Below are 19,405 nucleotides of genomic sequence, written 5' to 3'. Positions count from 1 at the left end.
CCATCCATATATCTATCCAATTTATTTTTAAAACTTAAGAGTGAGCCCGCATTTGCACCTCAGCTGGCAACTTGTTGCACATTCCCACCACTCTCTGTGTGACGAAGTTCCCCCTAATGCCCCCCTAAACTTTTCCCCTTTCACTCTTAACCCATATCCTCTGGTTTCTATCTCACCTACCCTCAGTAGAAAAAGCCAACCAACTCTGTCTATCCCCCTCATAATTTTAAATACCTGTATCAAATCTCCCCTCATTTTTCTATGTTCCAGGGTAGAAAGTCCTAACCTTTCCCTGTAACTCAACTCCTGAAGTCCAGGCAATATTCCAGTAAATCATCTATGGACTCCTTCTATCTTATTGATATCTTTCCTATAGTTAGATGACCAGAACTACACACAATACTCCAAATTTAGCCTCACCAATGTCTTGTACAACATCATCATAACATCCCAATTTCTGTACTCAATACTTTGATTTTTGAAGGCCAAGATGCCAAAAGCTTTCTTCACAACCTGTCTACCTGTGATGCCACTTTCAGGGAATTATGTATCTGTATTCCCAGATCCCTTTGTTCCTCTGCACTCCTCAGTGCCCGACCATTTACTGTGTACGTTCTACCTTGGTTGATCCTTCTAAAATGAAACACCTCGCACTTGTCTGCATTAAATTCCATCTGCCATTTTCAGACCCATTTTTCATGTTGGTTCCTCAGCAAGCTTTGAAACCCTTCCTCACTGTCCATAATGCCTCCAATCTTAGTGTCATCAGCAGACTTGATGATCCAATTTACCAGATCATTGATAGAGACAACAAACAGCAATGGTCCCAGCATCGATCCCTGAGGCCCACCACAAATCACAGGCCTCCACTCTGAGAAGCAACTGTCCACTACCATTCTCTGTTTTCTCCCACACAGCCAATTTTGAATCCATTTTACAACCTCTCCATGAATACCTAGTGTCATAAACTTCTGAACTAACCTCCCATGTGGGACCTTGTCAAAAGACTTTACTAAAGTCCATGTTGACAACAGTCTTTCCTTCATCTACTTCCTTGGTAACCTCCTCCATTTGTTAAATATGACCTACCACGCACAAAGCTATGTTGACTGTCCTTAATCAGTCCTTGGCTGTTCAAATACTTATATATCTTATCTCTCAGAACTCCTTCCATTAATTTATCTACAACTGATGTCAGGCTCACTGGTCTGTAATTTCTTGGTTTACTTTTGGAGCCTTTTGTTGCCCCAGGAAAAAAAGGAGTTGGATGTCCACCCTGTGTAAGTGCCTCATAATTTTATGCACCTCCATTCAGTGATGAATGAACTACCACCCGGGCCCCTAGGGTGAGCTTTAGTAAGGTTCCCACTGACCCTGCCCCCCTGCCCCACTCTTCGTTGAATAGAATAGAGTGACATTGTTACATTAAATAACATATTAGGGGTCTCTAAATGCGCCTTCTGGGAGCCCGAGGTCACCGCTCCTGCTGGGACCCCGAGGTCCCTGCTCCTGCCGGGAGCCTGAGATCCCCACTCCTGCTGGGAGCCCAATGTCCTCGCTCCTGCCAGGAGCCCGACATCCCCGATCCTGCCGGGTCCCCTCTCTTCTGGACCACTAGACTTAAGCCTAATGGTTAATCCGCCACTGCCTCCATTAAGTTACCTCTCATCCTTCATCTATCCAAAGAGCAAAGCCCTAGCTCCATCAACCTTGCTTCATAAAACTTCCCTCACAAATCTTTGTCTCAGATAATCTGGACATAGTTTAAGATAATAGACTGCTTGGTTATCAGAATACTAATTGTACTAATTCTGAATTAATTACACCATTTTGCAGGACTACTGTGGAAATAATCACATCAATGGAACCTTTAGTGTAATCACGGAAAATGTCCCCTGTGGAACAACTGGAACCACATGTTCAAAATCAATCAAGCTATTTTTTCAGGTATTAACTTTCCTCACTGGCAACTTCTCACTGACTAAATGTCTCATTCATTCTGGTCACACTGAGCCATAATTCCTGTCATATTCTCATGCAGAATTTTGAACTGATGTTAAGTGAAGGCAAACATGAAGTAATACAAAAGGTTGAAAACAAAAGAATTCCTTTCACCATTCGCACCCTGGGGCTCTTTCTCACAGTGGAAACTCCTCAAGGACTGATCCTAATATGGGACAAAAAAACGAGCCTTTTTATCAAGCTGAGTCCTTCCTACCAGGTATGAGTAAATGAATCGATGACCTGTTGTCGCTTAACTAAATTCAATTCAATTTAGATACACAGCATGGTGAAAAGCCCCTCCGCACACAAGCTCATGCCACCTAATTAAGCTACAAATCCTGTATGTTTCTGGGTTATGTGGGAGGAAACCAGAGCACTTGCAGGTCATGGGAAGAACATACAAACTCCTTACAGACAACAGCAGATTAAAACGTTGGTCACTAGTGCAGTTGGGCTGATCTATATATTTCTATTAAAAAAAAATAATCTAAGCTATTTCTACTCCACAACCTTCTATTTTGCTTCCATCCATGTGACTGCCTAAGAGTCTCTTTTATGCTCTGAATGTTCCAATCTCCACCACCACCTCTGACAAGGCAGTTCAGGCCTCCACAACTCTCTGCGTAAAAAACTGACCCCTGATGTCTTCCCTAAACTTCCCTCCTTCACTTTGTAGAGATGGCCCCTGGCATTTGCTATTCCTGCCCTAGGGAAAAAAAAGGTACCGGCTTTTCATCTTATCTGTGCCTCTCAGAATCCTGTAGACCTCTTCTCATCCTTCGCACCAAAGAGAAAAGTCCCAGCTCTGTTAACCTTGCCTCATAAGACTTATTGTCCAAATTAAGCCACATCCTGGTAATTCTCTTCTGCACCCTCTCCACAGCTTCCACACCCTTCCTGTAATAAGGTGACGGGAAATGAACACAATATGCCTAGTGTGATCTCCCCAGAGATTTGTAGGATTGCAATCTGATCTTGTTCCAACCATTTCAGAATCAGGTCTCTTTTCTTTACAATTCCAGGGTAGCATCTGTGGCTTATGCGGGAACTTTGACGGAAATGGCAACAATGATTTCATGACGAGGAGCCAATCTGTCGTTGCCGACTCCATTGAGTTTGGAAATTCCTGGAAGATGTCGGCCAGTTGCCGGGACATTGTGGCTGAAGAGAACCCTTGCGCTGAGAACCCACACCGTAAAGGCTGGGCGGAGAAGCAGTGTGGGATCATTATGAGTGACATCTTTAGAAACTGTTCTAGGATGGTTGTACATTTTATTTTACTATTTTAATTTAATGCCTCTCCTTCTGAACTGGCATCAGACTGAGCGATTTGCTTCCTCAACAGGTAGACCCCAATCCATATTATGAAGCTTGTGTCCATGATTCCTGCTCGTGTGATAGCGGTGGAGATTGTGAGTGCTTCTGTACAGCTGTGGCTGCCTATGCCAGTGCCTGCAATGAGTCTGGGATATGTGTGGACTGGAGGACCCCGGATATCTGTCGTAAGTTTCACGCAACGTCAAACAGAAATGAGGTTCACACAGACGCACAGAAGAAATTCAGCAAGTCATGCAGCACCCTTAGGAAGGAAAGGGTAACCAACATTTTGGGCCTGGGCCCTTCATTAAGAATGTCGAAGAACAGGCAGGGGCTAGAATAAAAAGATTGCACGGGTGGAGAGAGGAGAGGGAGAGGGAGGAACAGGAGTTTCTCACGGGAACTGTAAGAGTGAGACTTGGAATGTGAAGACGACCATATAAAAAGCATCCGGAAAGGTCAGTCCTTGTTCAGATTCCTCCATTGGCCAATTAGGGTTAGGCTGAGAGGTGCATCCAGCTGCAGCTCCTTACAGACCGTGTTAGGGATATCGGAGCTAGAGTTGGATGTACACCACATCATTCGGGAAGCTGAGGGGGTGATAGACATGAATTACAGGGATGAAATCACAGCTGGGAGACATGAAGGAAGTAGCTGGGTGATGTCAGGAGAGAGAAATGGAACAGGCAGTCAATGCAGGATACTCCTCAATAACATGTACAAAAGGATTCCTTTCTGAATCCATTCCTCCTCCCAGTGGAAACTTCTCAAGGATTGCTTCTAAAATGGAACAAAACAAAATAGCCTTTTTTTTTTAATCAAGGTGGGTCCTTCCTACCAGGTATGAGTAAATGGATCTGTCCTTGCTTACAGTTTCTGGATTTACAGCAGGTTGGGAACCACAGCAGTCAATGGAGTGAAAGAGATGATGTAAGACTGTGCATTAATACAGACATAATATTCTCAGGTGCAAGTACTTGAACGCAAGGAGCAATGCAGGAAAAGCAGATAAGCTTAGAGCAGGAATTAACATGTGAAATTATGACATTGTTGCCTCTTTGGTTGCATGAGGGGCTGGACTGTCAGCTCAATATTCAGGGGTTCTGTTGCTTCAAAAGCAATAAAGTGACTTGGGGGCGGTAAAAGAGTAGAATTGCTCAGCAAGGAAAATATCACAGCTGTGCTCCGCCAGGACAGACTACAGGTCTTTTCTAGTGAGGCTACACAGGTCTCTTCAATCTGAGGCGCCTGCAAGCTCACACCAAGACACAAGAGCAACTTATCCGTGAACTACTCTTTGCAGACGATGCTGCTTTAGTTGCCCATTCAGAGCCAGCTCTTCAGCGCTTGACGTCCTGTTTTGCGGAAACTGCCAAAATGTTTGCCCCACATCTCCATCGGGCACACAAAACTCAAAACGGTCAACCAGTTTACCTATCTCGGCTGCACCATTTCATCGGATGCAAGGATCGACAACGAGATAGACAACAGACTCACCAAGGCAAAGAGCGCCTTTGGAAGACTACACAAAAGAGTCTGGAAAAACAACCAACTGAAAAACCTCACAAAGATTAGCGTATACAGAGCCGTTGTCATACCCACACTCCTGTTCGGCTCCGAATCATGGGTCCTTTACCGGCATCACCTATGGCTCCTAGAACGCTTCCACCAGCATTGTCTCCGCTCCATCCTCAACATTCATTGGAGCGACTTCATCACCAACATCGAAGTACTCGAGATGGCAGAGGCCGACAGCATCGAATCCACGCTGCTGAAGATCAAACTGTGCTGGGTGGGTCACATCTCCAGAATGGAGGACCATCGCCTTCCCAAGATCGTGCTATATGGCGAGCTCTCCACTGGCCACCGAGACAGAGGTGCACCAAAGAAGAGGTACAAGGACTAACTAAAGAAAGCATTTGGTGCCTGCCACATTGACCATCGGCAGTGGGCTGATATCGCCTCAAACCGTGCATCTTGGCGCCTCATAGTTCGGCGGGCAGCAACCTCCTTTGAAGAAGACCGCAGAGCCCACCTCACTGACAAAAGACAAAGGAGGAAAAACCCAACACCCAACCCCAACAAACTAATTTTCCCTTGCAACCGCTGCAACCGTGTCTGCCTGTCCTGCATCGGACTTGTCAGCCACAAATGAGCCTGCAGCTGACGTGGACATTACCCCTCCATAAATCTTCGTCTGCGAAGCCAAGCCAAAGAAGAAAGAAACACAGGAATTTGAACTGGAGTTGGATGAACTTTGCATCATTTGGGAGGCAGAGGGGATGATAGTCAGTAGTTACAAGGACGCTGTCACACCAAGGAAGCAGGAGGAGGGTAGATGGGTGACAGTCAGGAGAGCAATAGGGAATAGGCATCTCTGTGGCCATTCCCCTCAATAATACGTATTCCATTTTGGATATTGTGGGGGGAGGAGGGGGAGGAAATGATCTACCAGGGAAAAGCCACAGTGATCAGGTCTCTGGCATGCTGGTCTGGTGGCGAAGAAGGGAAGGGAGGAGAAGAGAGGAGCTGTAGTGATAGGGGATTCCACAGTTAGGGGAACAGATGAGAGGTTTGAGATTCCTAGATGGTATGTTGCCTGGGTCCGAGATATCTCAGATCGAATTCAAGGTATTCTCAGAAGGGAGGGCAAGCAGCCAGATGTCGCAGTCCGTGTAGGGACCAATGACGTGGGTATGAGTGTGATGAGGTCCTGTAAAGAGAGGTCAGGGTGTTAGGTGCCAAGTTGAAGGACAAGACCTCCAGGGGTTGTGATCTCAGGATTGCTACCTGTGTCATGTCCTAGTGAGGTTAGAAATAGGAGGGTAATGCAGCTTATCATGAGTCTAAAGAGATGGTGCAGGAGGGAGGGCTTCAGCTTTCTGGATCATTGGGCTCTCTTCCAGGGAAGGTGGGACCTGTTCCAACAGGGCGGTATGAATCTGAACTGGAGGAAAACTAATATCCTTGCAGGAAGATTTTCTAGTGCTGCTCCAGGGGGTTTGAACTAGATTTTCAGGGGGATAGGAACCAGACTCAGAAGTCAAAGAGTTGGAGGTGGTGGAAATGTTCTCTGGTGGATTTATTTCAATGCAAGAAGTATCGTAGGAAAGGCAGATGAGCTTAGAGCATGGATTGCATGTAGAATTATGATGCTGTGGCCATTAGTAAAGCTTGGTTGCTGGTGCAGCTCAATGTTCCGACCTTCAGATTGTTTCAGATGTGATAGAACCCGGGGGCGGGGTGTGGTGGGGGGGCGGGGTGTGGTGGGGGGGGTGGATGGAAGGGGGATGAATGGCATTGCTCATCAGAGAATATATCACAGATGTATTCAGGCAGGACAGATCAGAAGGCTCATCTATTGAGGCTATTTGATGCAGCTGATGAATGGAAAAGATATGACCATTCTAATGGTCATAGACCAGCCAATAGTCCATGAGAATTGCAGGAGCAAATCTGTAGAGAGAGAGCGGACGGCTGCAGGAAGCAAGGTTGTGATAGTAGCAGATTTTTAACTTTCCACATAGTGACTGGGAGTCCCATACTGTGAAAGGGCTGGATGGCTTGGAGTTTGTCAAATGTGCTCAGGAAAGTTTTCTAAATCAACATATAGAGGAACCAACGAGACAAGTGTATGATACTGGATCTCTGATTAGATAGAGCACATGAAAGTAAGCTTTTTCCACTGTGGTTAAGAGCGATACAATCCAACAGACATGTGCTAATGGTGAAAGGGGAGAAATATAGGGGAGCATGAGGGGGAATAACTTCACCCTGAGAGTAATGGGAGTATGGAATGAGCTGGCAGCTGAAATAGTGAATTTGGGCTGAATTTTAACATTTTAACAAAATTTGGACAGGTACATAGATGGGAGGAGTATGGAGGGCTATGGACTAGGTGCAGGTAGGTGGGATTAAAGATGGAATAGAGGGCTGGGCCTGTTTGTCTATGCTCTAATGTTTTATTGTTCTAGACATTTGTGAGGGTGGAAGAGAAAAGAAAGCTGAGGTAATAGGGAGAAGCTAGATCTCTGAATGGAGAGGGGTGGGGAGCTGGAGGAGAGGTGACAGATATAGGGAGAGAGAGACTCGGGGAGGGTTTAATGGAAATTGGAAAAGTCGATGCTAATGCTTCCTGGTTGGAGAGCACACTGGTAGGAGTACCTGTTAGCTTGTGCTCTTCTCCCTACACTTTCTTCCCTACTTTTCCCCCCTCATCCCTTACCCTTCCCCCCTCCCCCATCCCTTACTCGACCTTTTTATTAAGGTGCCTGCCTAATTTTGCTGTTGCCCTTTAATTCCCATGGATGCTGTGTGACCTGCTGAGTTTCTCCAGCACTTTGGTGTTGTGCACTGCAATCACAGTTTCTGAAGACTTTCTTTTTAAACTTCAGATTTGAGGTTTGCAATGATCATGAGTTTATTGCCATACACATTGTGCCATGTGTATATGCACCGAAATTCATTCTTGCTGCAGCAGAACAGTGACTTGCGTGGGGTTGTCAGATCTGGATGACGAACAATGCCAACCTGTCATGGACCCAAAAATCTGTAAGATGCTCCCAAGCAAATCTGTGTGTTTGATGTTTTAGAAGTTGGCTTGAATGAGTGGGACCGAAGGGCCTGTTTCCGTGCACCATGACTCCAGGTCATGTTGGACCAGTCGTCCGGGAGCTCTGCGAATTTATGATGTTATTTTAAATGCTGTTACACCTGGTCCGATCTGGAAGTGGCCTGTTGATTTTATTTTGGAGAGTGAAACTCTCGTCCCCTAGCACCATTGTCATATGAAGTGAAAAGACCATGAAACATTGGAGCAGAATAGGGCCATTTGGCCCATCGTCTGCCCTGCCATTCCATCATGGCTGATCTAAATCCCACAGATTCACTACCTCGAGGTGAACGTGATCGCTCGTAGACCCTACAGGCAGATATATGGAATCGTTTTCTTCATCATGGGCAAATTAAGAACAAATTCCAACCATTGCTAAAACAAATGTCTTGCAGTTATGAGAGAAGGTTCATCAGATTTGTGTTACTGTAAGCCATATTGCAAATTTGCTAAAGTGAGAAAATTCCTGCTAATTTTATCTTTGGCAATACACGAGAGTTGTTCGAATGTCAGGACGGAAGAACAGTGAAGGGCGGTCAGAGCCAAAAAGGTGGGGAAAGGTGTAGGGCGGTCAGAGCCAGGAAGGTGGGGAGAGGTGTAGGGCGGTCAGAGCCAGGAAGGTGGGGAGAGGTGTAGGGAGGTCAGAGCCAGAAAGGTGGGGAGAGGTGTTACAGTGTCAGGGCTTGGAAAGTGGACAGGAGAGAGCAGTGAAGGTGGATTTGATCCATTGCTGGTCAAAACAGGATGGAAAAGAGACAGATGCTTCTGTTTATGGTCCGATTGCCTCCTTCTGAAATGTAATTGTCTGATTTATAACTTTTTATCTTCTGTTATTTCAGCCATGTACTGCAGTTTCTACAACCCATTCCCTGAACTGTGTCAATGGCACTATTATCCTTGCGGAGTCCACTGCCTCAAAACGTGCCTGAACCCTCAGGGCCTCTGCAACGGCACATTGCAGCTTGAAGGTAGAGGCACTTCTCATTTTTAAATAAAACCAGTGATGTGAAGTTTACACATGACTTGCCTAACGCCTGTATTGCAGGTCAAGTTCTCAAAATGTTGCTGCTCTTCTATTGAAACCATGGTTGCATGTGAAATATAACCACAGAAGCAAAGGCAGAAAAATACAAGCTCTAAACATGGAACAGTGCAGCACAGAAACAGGCCCTTCAGCACATCATCTCTGTGCTGGCCATGATGCTTCTCCCATATGCCTGCACATGATCCATGTCCCATGTGTTAATGCGTCTGGATAAACATCTCCATCCTATTTGCTTTATCCACCTGTCCTTGCACCCACCACTCATTGTGTGAAGAGCTTGCCGTGCATGTCTCCTTTAAACCTTCCCTCTCACATAATTTCCATGCTGCATATATCACAAACAACAGCATTGAATCTCTAAGGAACACAACTGGTCACAGAGCTCCATTCAGAATTACATTCCTTCACCACAAACCTTCAATGTTGAAGCCAGTCTCTGGGTCCCAGTGCCTACATTTTCTGGATCACCCCACCTTGAAGGAACTTGTAAAATGCCTGACTAAATCCATGGAGAAAACTTCCCTTCCTTTGTCAATCATCTTTGTCACCTCCACAAGAAATCTAAAAGGTGGCCTGGCCCACACATAACTATCCTCTCCAATGGCTTCCTTCCCACTGATGTGAGGTTCACCAGTCTATATTTTGCTAGATTCTCCTGCCCTCTGCAACCTCACGTGTTGCTAGAGTGGATAGAACTATCTTAGTCAAGGTCCTTCTCCTGTCTCTCTTCATAATGTGGGATCATCCCAGCAGGACCTGGGTATCATCATTGTTCCTTGAAATCAATACGCCCGAGAATTTCAGATCACTGCACTTGTTTACTGACTGTGCTTGTGGTGAAGGTGTGAATGGTGACCTGGTGACCTAATGACCTGGACGCAGACTGGGAGATAATTTCCATGAGCACCTTTGCTCTGTCTGCTGCAGAAGTAAGGTCAACCACTTCAACTCCACATACACTTCCCACCCCAACATAATCCCTCCACAGCTTGTACACTGTCAAACTGAGGACAACCATACATCGAGAAAAAATTCCACATACCTTTCCCACCCAAAAATAATCCCTCCACGGCCTCATGCACTGTCAAACCGAGGCTATCCCTACATTGAGTAAAACACCATATATTCTGTCTGGGCACTCATCAACCAGACGGGTTCTCCAAGTTTCATTAACCCCTTTTCTTGGTCTATCTCTTTCCCTATTCCCCTGTCTCTTTCCCTCCAGCTCCCCACCCTTTTCTCTTATCCCTTCTCCCTATCTTTCTTGTTTATCCTCCTACCTGAATCCATCCCTTCTTCCCTTCTCTCCTCCATTCCCCCTCCCCTCTCACCACATTTTCATTCAGTTACCTACCTATTTTTGCTCATGCCTTTGACGAAGGGCCAGACCCAAATGTGGGTTCCCCCTCAATTCCTCTGGATGCTGCAGGACCTGCTGAGTTTCTCCAGCATGTTTACGCATTGGTTGTGATGTGGTCAGTCCACAGGACAGATCCTTGCCAGCACCTTGAACTGGAACCTGAATGAGTTTTAATTTTTGGCACCACCAATGTTTTGGGCCTCAGCCCTTTGTCAAGGGATGAGCGCTTTTGATGCTCTTCCACCTTTCTCTCCATGCCCTAACTCTCAGTGTTTTCTAGTATCTGCCCAATCTTCCCCATCTTCTTCCCATAAGGTTGGTCGTGAAGCCCATCCCTGAACTTGTTGACCCTATTCCTTATCCGACACCGAGTTTCCACTTCCCATACAGATGGTCTAACTTTCTCCCTCTTAGGTTGCTACCCAAAGTGTCCGGAGGAGGCACCCATCTATGATGAACATACCAAGCAGTGTGTGATGGAATGTGGCTGCTACGAAAATGGGAACCATTATGAAATTAATGAAACTGTGGTATCTTCCAATAACTGTGAAATATGGTATGTATGGTTTGTGATTTTAACCAGCTGGATGGCACAGTAAAATTAAAATAAAATGCAGATGATTGGGGATAAGTTTGTGTTTTATGGGCAGCACAAACATGAATAGCTGTCAGGCCTGTTTCTGAGCTGCATAATGGCTTCAATCTCGGACCTTCTCCACCCCCACCCCCATCACCTTCCCCTTCTCTTTCTTTCCTCCCACTTAAATCCACCTCTGACCTCTTACCTATTAGCCTGTGCTTCTTTCATGGAATCTTTCTCCCTCCTCTCCTTCTCCCTCTGCCCCATCCCACCTATTTATTCAAGTTTCTCCTTGTTTTATGCTCATACATTGACAAACAGCTGAGACCCATAATGTCGGTTTTCTTTTCGTTCAACTCCATGCTCTCCAGAACTATTGTGTTGGCTTCAACCAGATGTGAACATTTCCTCGCTGGACTCATTTCTTATCAAGTTATAATTCCTGCTCTTAAAGCAGAATTTCTAAATGAAATAGTCTTCAGCATTGCCGGACTATGATAACATTGCCAACGTCTTGTGGTATGCACCAATGACTGAGGCATAACTGAGTGCATTAATAGTTTGTTCTTTTGAAATCAGGTCAAAATAACTTGAGCACTTGCATGCAGCCTAGAGTGGGGGGATTTTTAGTGGTGAAGTATTTTGAGAATTCCAGAGGCCTGAAATTATGTCATTTCATTTAGTGTGTCACAGGTACCATGAAGCCATAGAATATTACAGCAAAGAAACAGGTCCTTCAGCCTATCTAGTCTGTGCCAAGTTTGCCTAGTCCCATTGACTTGTTCCAGGACTATAAACTTTCATATCGTTCCCATCTATGAATCTATCCAAATTTTTCTTGTGTCAAAATGGACCCTACATTTACCACTTCAGCTGGCAGCTCTTTCCATGCACTCACCTCGCTCTAAATAATGGAGCGCTCCAAAATATTCCCTTTAAATAATTCTATTTTCACCTTTAACCCATGTCCTCTAATGTTTGTCTTATTTAACCTCAATCGGGAAAAAGTCTGCTTGCATCTGCTCTATATCTCTCATCCTTTTGCATTGCTCTATTTCACCATTGGTTGAGGAAATATAGTCTTCAGCTGGTTATCCTTTCTCTGTAACTCAGTTCCTCAAGTTCTGGGAATATCCTTGTGAGTTTTCTATTCACAGTTTATGTAGACGTCGGCACGGTTGGCATAGCAGTTAGCGCAATGCCTCAACAGTGCCAGCGATCAGAACCAGACCGGGGTTCCAATCCCATGCTTTCTGTAAGGAGTCTGTAATTTCTCCTTGTGTATGCGTGGGTTTTCCCCTGGGGGCTTCAGTTTCCTCCCACTGTTCAAAAGCTTCTGGGGTTGTAGGCTAATGGAGTGTAAATTGGGAAGCACAAACTGGTAGGCCAAAATAGCCTATCGCTGTGCTATGTGTCTAAATACAAAATTTGAATTAAAAAAATTAAATGTATGCACTCATTCAATCTCACTGACATCTTTCCCATCATTAGGTTACAACATTTGCACACAATACTCCAAACTTGGCTTCTCCAATGTCTTATAGCATTCCAACTGCTGTACTCAATACTTGGATCTATGAAAATCAATGTACCAAAAGCATTCTTTGCAACACTATCTACCAGTGACACACTTTCAAGGAATGATGTATCTGTATTCCCAGCTCCCTCTGTTCTACTGCACTCCTCAGGGCCCTACCATTTGCAATTTCTGTCTTATCTTGGTTAGTCCTCTCACACTTGTCCACATTAAATTCCACGTGACATTTTGCGGCAAAAAATTCCAGCTTCTCTGCTTCCTGCAGAAACTTTGAAAGCCGTCCATGCTGACCACGACACCCCAAATCTGTCGACTTGCTGATTCAATTATCACATGCTCTTTCCTATTATCACGTTAAATGTTGATTAAAAACACGTTTTATTTTTCCAGCCTGTGCACAGAAGATGGCATTAAATGCAAGAATGACAGCAGTGGCAAGTATTCATTTCATTTTTCTTCTGGACTAAATTATTTTAGATGTTTAAGAGAAATTTTTAATTGAAATACTCAAATCACCCTGCAAATTTTGTTCACAGCTTGTGTCTGTATGTACAATGGAAAGATATACCATCCAAATGAGGTTATCTACAATATAAGTGATGGTCTGGGAGATTGCTTCATAGCATACTGTGCTGACAATGGAACAATTATTCGATTCATCGAGCCTTGTATTTTTAATGCCACTACCACAGCAACACCATTGACCATATCTTCGTCTTCAATCATGGCAAGCACAGGTACATTTTATGTCCTTTTAGAGCCAAAGAACTTGAAGAAATTAAGCAGGACACAGAAGTGCTGGAGAAACTCAGCAGGTCATGCAGCATCCACAGGAAGTAAAAGGCAGGCAACATTTTGGCCTGAGCCTTTCCTCGGGGATGTGGAGTTGTACCCAAGTGCATGACTCTTTAAGGATAGAATCCTGCTCTCGAAATAAATATTGGGTTTGCCAATGGCTAAATGGACAAGACCGAACTGATGAATTATAAATGATTAGCAGATAAGAAAAAAGGGAATTGCAGAAAAAGGTAAGATCCATCAGTGAGGAAATTGTGGGAGAGATCCAGAGAGGCATCAATATTCAAGCAGTGGATGTTTGCAAAAATCACTCCTCAGTGGAAGTCAAACACTTCCTGGAAGATCCTCACCACTGATGGATCTCCAATATCACCCAGCTGACAAGGTTCAGCAGCGTCCCTCTCGGAATGTCCCAATCGTTACATTGGGGACCCTCCAACGTAACCTCTGCCGGATTGGAACTGGTGCAAGATCAGAAGTTCATCCATCCACTTCAATGGTGAAGCAAAGCTCTAAGAAAAAGATAGGCATCAAGGAAATTACATCACTCCAGTTCAGGAAGTCAGTGTATTCAAGGGCAAAATATAATTCACAATTTTAGGTATTGATGTTTAAATTTTATTTTGTAACATTATATTTTAACAGCATGATTTGGAGTTTCTGAATGTGTTTTTCTGTCTGACATTCATAGAACATTCCTGCACCGTCCAGGCACTTCACCACAAATCTCACCCTTCCTTCGCTGACATCCCTAACCCTCTATTTTCCTTACATCTAAGAGTTCTTTAAAGGTCCCTGTTATGCCAGCATCCACCATCACCCTCAGTGTGAAAAAACGTACCTTTAACATCACCCCTAAACCTTTCTCCTCTCACCTTAAACAGGAGAAAGGTGCTGACTTCTTTCTTCTCTTAAATCACCTCTCACCCTTCATCAGTCCAAAGAGAAAAGTCCTAGACATGTTTTCCAGTCCAGGCAGTGTCCTGGCAAATCTCCTCTGCACCTTCTCCAAAGCACTTTCCTGTAACTGGGGAGAGGTAATGCTCCAAGTGAAGTTTAACCGGAGTTCATGGGCATTTAAATCCTATGGATATCAAGCCTGGACAGAGCCTGAAATGGCTGCAAGGCATTTCTTGGAGCTGGGTGTCCAGTTTATGGCAGAGGGATCTGTATATCTCTGAACCTCCCTGGTCTGCAACACTGAAGTGTTGGGAGGGGAGTGATGACCAGAAACCACTTACATGTGGACTTAATAGAGCACATACTCATCTGCGACCTAAGTGTATCACATAAGTACCATACAACTGCATCTTCCAAATTTCTTTGGATGACATTTTTAACATTTATTTGTTAATTTCTTTTCTGCAGTGATTTTGACATCAACTTCAACTGTTTCCACAACAAGCAAGGCACTGACCAGTAAGTAAACTGAAACATCACCATTGTGAAGGCATTGTGCACTGATTAAGCCCAGCCTGTCTGTTTTACAGAGGATGGGCACAAAATCTTTGTGACTGAAAGGGAATGAGGACACAGGCTTCAAAGATATTACTAATGCTGGGAACAAGGATAACAACTTTGATATAACCTTCAGGCTGAAATGTCTGTACATTGAAGAACCTACAAACCAGACCACACTTTCACCACTCTCTGTGTGAAAAAGTTCCCCCTAATGTTCTCAATAAACATTTTCCCTTTTACCCTTCACCAATGTCCTCGACTTCTTGTGTCACCCAGCATCAGTGGAAAAAAGCCTGCTTGCATTTATTTTATCAAATCTCATCATAGTTTTAGAAGACAGAGGGAAAGAAACTGGCTATTCAACCCATTGTGTCGCCGCACCATTTAATCCATTTTCCCATTCAGCCCTACTGTTCAGATTTCTCCCCATAATCTTTGATACCTTGGTCAACCTAAAAATTCAATCAAAGCTCCCTTCATTCTCTGACGCACCCCAGATAGAAAGCCCTATCCTGTTTAACCTTTCCCTGGGACTCAGTTCCAAAAGCTCTGGCAACATTCTTGTAACTGTTCTCGCCACTCTTTTAAACTCATGGATATATTTAGGTGACCAAAATTCCTCACAATACTCCAAATTCGACCTCATTAATTATTTAGACAACCTTACCATAACATCCCAAATCCTGATCTCAACACCTTGCTTCATGAAGGCCAAACTGCTGAAAGCATTTTATAAACAAATCAACCTGTGGGATGTCGAGAGGAATCAGGTCAAAGAGAAGGCATTCATGCTGTGTGAGAGAGAATGTGAACATATCCTCCAGACAGAAGCCCATGTGGGATGAATCTGGTCCTGTGGCATTGAGAACCAACATCACCCCCACCCCGCCCCCCCATCGCACCACTCTACCCTTCCTCCCAGCAGAAGAGTCACAGAGCATAGAAAATGTTCCCTTCAGCTCAATTTGCCTACATAAACAAAATATACCAGCCATATAATTCCAGCTGCTGATATCCCTCTAAAACTATCATATACATGTATCGGTCAAAATACTTCTAAAGCATTTTCAATAGTGCACGCCACAACAAGTTCCAATGGTTCAAAGCATGCAACAATCTCTTTACAAAGCAAGCTCAATTGAACAGCATTGATTTAAGTCAAGCATACATAATATTAAATGATTTAAACTACAAATATTGAATTAATTAAAATTATATTTGCACTATTGAAAACACCTCTTCTCATTTCCCACAGCAACTTGTGTAATTGTGGAACAATGTGAGTGGAGTGACTGGATAAGTGTGAGCACACCGACACATGGATTTGGGGAAGGAGATTTCGAGACCTATGATAAGATCAAGGAGGATGGTTATGAGATCTGCGAAGTTCCAAGCAAGATTGAATGCAGAGCAATCCATGCACCAGATGTGGAGATTGAAGACCTGGGGCAGAAAGTCCAATGCAATGTCTCGTTTGGGCTAACGTGCAGAAACAAGGAACAAACCTACAATAGAAAGTGCTATGATTATGAAATACAGGTACAATGCTGTGAATACATCTGCCTTCCCCCAGAGACAGCACCAGCACCAACAAGAACACCACAATCAGAGAACACCAATGCTACATCCACCAGCATAACACAGACAAAACCAATCACATCAACAACAACACCAATAACCTCAACACTAACAGTCTTAGAACCAAGTACCACAACTGAATTGACCACAACATGCACCACAGAACAAACAGAATCCACCGAGATAACATACACAAGTACATCAACTACAATTAAACATCCACCTAATACATCTACAACCACATTAGGAACGTCAACAACAGTATCCACGACCTCAACACCAACAACACTCCACACGTCAACCCCAACCATCGAAACAAGTTCAGAAACTAAACATACACACATCAGCAGTTCTACAACAGCAAAAACCAGTCCAACACCCACACAAACACACACAACCTCCGAATCAACAAGCACAACAACATCCACATCTACAACTTCAGAATTTAGTACACTGGAAACCACAATTGGAACTACAACAACAACACCAACACCAACTACCTCAACACCAACAGTGTCACAGCCACCAAGCACCACAACTGAACTGACCACAACATGCACCACAGAACAAACAGAAACCACAGAGATAACATCCTCAAGTACACCTACAACAACTTTACAACCACCTAGCACTTCTTCAACCACATCAGAAACATCAACAACAGTTTCCACGACCTCACCACCAAATACAGAGAAAACAACACTCCACACTTCCACTCCAAAGATCGAAACAAGTTCAGAAACTACACATACACACGTTACCAGTTCTACAACAGCAAAAACCAGTCCAACACCCACACAAATACACACTACCCCAGAATCAGCAAGCACAATAATATCTCCATCTACAACTTCAGAAGTTAGTTCTCTGGAAACTTCCACCAGTACTACAACAACAACACTAACACCAACTACCTCAACACCAACAGTGTCAAAACCACCAAGCACAACAACTGAACTGACCACAACATGCACCACAGAACCAACGGAAACCACAGAGATAACATCCTCAAGTACATCTATAACAAGTAAACAACCACCTAGCACTTCTTCAACCACATCAGAAACATCAACAACAGTTTCCACAACCTCAACACCAACTACAGAGAAAACAACACTCCACACTTCAACACAAACCATCGAAACAAGTTCAGAAACTACACATACACACGTCACCAGTTCAACAACAACAAAATCCAGTCCAACACCCACACAAATACACACAACCTCGGAATCACCAAGCACAACAACATCTCCATCTACAACTTCAGAAGTTAGTTCTCTGGAAACTACCACCAGTACTACAACAACAACACTAACACCGAGTACCTCAACACCAACAGTGTCAAAACCACAAAGCACCACATCTGAACTAACCACAACATGCACCACAGAACAAACAGAAACCACAGTGATAACATCCTCAAGTACACCTACAACAACTTTACAACCACCTAGCACATCTTCAACCACATCAGAAACATCAACAACAGTTTCCACGACCTCACCACCAACTACAGAGAAAACAACACTCCACACTTCCACTAAAACCATCGAAACAAGTTCAGAAACTAAACATACACACGTCACCAGTTCTACCACAGCAAAAACAAGTCCAACACCCACACAAATACACACAACCTCGATATCACAAAGCACAAAAACATCTCCATCTACAACTTCAGAAGTTAGTTCTCTGGAAACTACCACCAGTACTACATCAACAACACTAACACCAACTACCTCAACACCAACAGTGTCACAACCACCAAGCACCACAACTGAACTGACCACAACATGCACCACAGAACAAACAGAAACCACAGAGATAACATCCTCAAGTACATCTACAACAAGTAAACAACCACCTAGCACTTCTTCAACCACATCAGAAACATCAACAACAGTTTATACAACCTCAACACCAACTACAGAGAAAACAACACTCCACATTTCCACTCAAACCATCGAAAGAAGTTCAGAAACTACACATACACACGTCACCAGTTCTACAACAACAAAATCCAGTCCAACACCCACACAAATACACACAACCTCGGAATCACCAAGCACAACAACATCACCATCTACAACTTCAGAAGTTAGTTCTCTGGAAACTACAACCAGTACTACAACAACAACACTAACACCAAGTACCTCAACACCAACAGTGTCAAAAGCACAAAGCACCACATCTGAACTGACCACAACATGCACCACTGAACAAACAGAAACCACAGTGATAACATCCTCAAGTACACCTACAACAACTTTACAACCACCTAGCACATCTTCAACCACATCAGAAACATCAACAACAGTTTCCACGACCTCACCACCAACTACAGAGAAAACAACACTCCACACCTCCACTCCAAAGATCGAAACAAGTTCAGAAACTACACATACACACGTTACCAGTTCTACAACAGCAAAAACCAGTCCAACACCCACACAAATACACACTACCTCAGAATCACCAAGCACAATAACATCTCCATCTACAACTTCAGAAGTTAGTTCTCTGGAAACTACCACCAGTACTACAATAACAACACTAACACCAAGAACCTCAACACCAACTGTGTCAAAACCACCAAGCACCACAACTGAACTAACCACAACATGCACCACTGAACAAACAGAAACCACAGAGATAACATCCTCAAGTACATCTACAACAACTTTACAACCACCTAGCACATCTTCAACCACATCAGAAACATCAACAACAGTTTCCACGACCTCACCACCAACTACAGAGAAAACAACACTCCACACTTCCACTCCAAAGATCGAAAATAGTTCAGAAACTACACATACACACGTTACCAGTTCTACAACAGGAAAAACAAGTCCAACACGCACACAAATACACACAACCTCGGAATCACCAAGCACAACAACATCTCCATCTACAACTTCAGAAGTTAGTTCTCTGGAAACTACCACCAGTACTAAATCAACAACACTAACACCAACTACCTCAACACCAACAGTGTCACAACCACCAAGCACCACAACTGAACTGACCACAACATGCACCACAGAACAAACAGAAACCACAGAGATTACATCCTCAAGTACATCTACAACAAGTAAACAACCACCTAG

General features: G+C 44.0%; 1 protein-coding gene across 1 annotated transcript in view; it reads left to right on the top strand.

Annotated features, from left to right (window-relative positions):
* Nucleotides 1–19,405, top strand: part of LOC138755183 (mucin-5B-like) — a 143,584-nt gene that overhangs the window by 63,172 nt on the left and 61,007 nt on the right. The window contains exons 24-37 of the mRNA XM_069920689.1: nucleotides 1,837–1,947; nucleotides 2,042–2,221; nucleotides 3,027–3,266; nucleotides 3,350–3,506; nucleotides 8,773–8,901; nucleotides 10,753–10,894; nucleotides 12,846–12,889; nucleotides 12,992–13,192; nucleotides 14,622–14,672; nucleotides 14,744–14,779; nucleotides 15,372–15,509; nucleotides 15,970–16,278; nucleotides 16,690–16,945; nucleotides 17,513–19,291. Of these exons, the coding sequence (XP_069776790.1) occupies nucleotides 1,837–1,947; nucleotides 2,042–2,221; nucleotides 3,027–3,266; nucleotides 3,350–3,506; nucleotides 8,773–8,901; nucleotides 10,753–10,894; nucleotides 12,846–12,889; nucleotides 12,992–13,192; nucleotides 14,622–14,672; nucleotides 14,744–14,779; nucleotides 15,372–15,509; nucleotides 15,970–16,278; nucleotides 16,690–16,945; nucleotides 17,513–19,291 (3,773 nt within the window). The remainder of the gene's footprint in view (nucleotides 1–1,836; nucleotides 1,948–2,041; nucleotides 2,222–3,026; nucleotides 3,267–3,349; nucleotides 3,507–8,772; nucleotides 8,902–10,752; nucleotides 10,895–12,845; nucleotides 12,890–12,991; nucleotides 13,193–14,621; nucleotides 14,673–14,743; nucleotides 14,780–15,371; nucleotides 15,510–15,969; nucleotides 16,279–16,689; nucleotides 16,946–17,512; nucleotides 19,292–19,405) is intronic.

Source organism: Narcine bancroftii, chromosome 1, assembly GCF_036971445.1.
Source record: "Narcine bancroftii isolate sNarBan1 chromosome 1, sNarBan1.hap1, whole genome shotgun sequence".
Lineage (NCBI taxonomy): Eukaryota > Metazoa > Chordata > Chondrichthyes > Torpediniformes > Narcinidae > Narcine > Narcine bancroftii.
The sequence above is the reverse complement of the archived record's forward strand: the minus strand, read 5'-3'. Positions and strand labels throughout refer to the sequence as shown.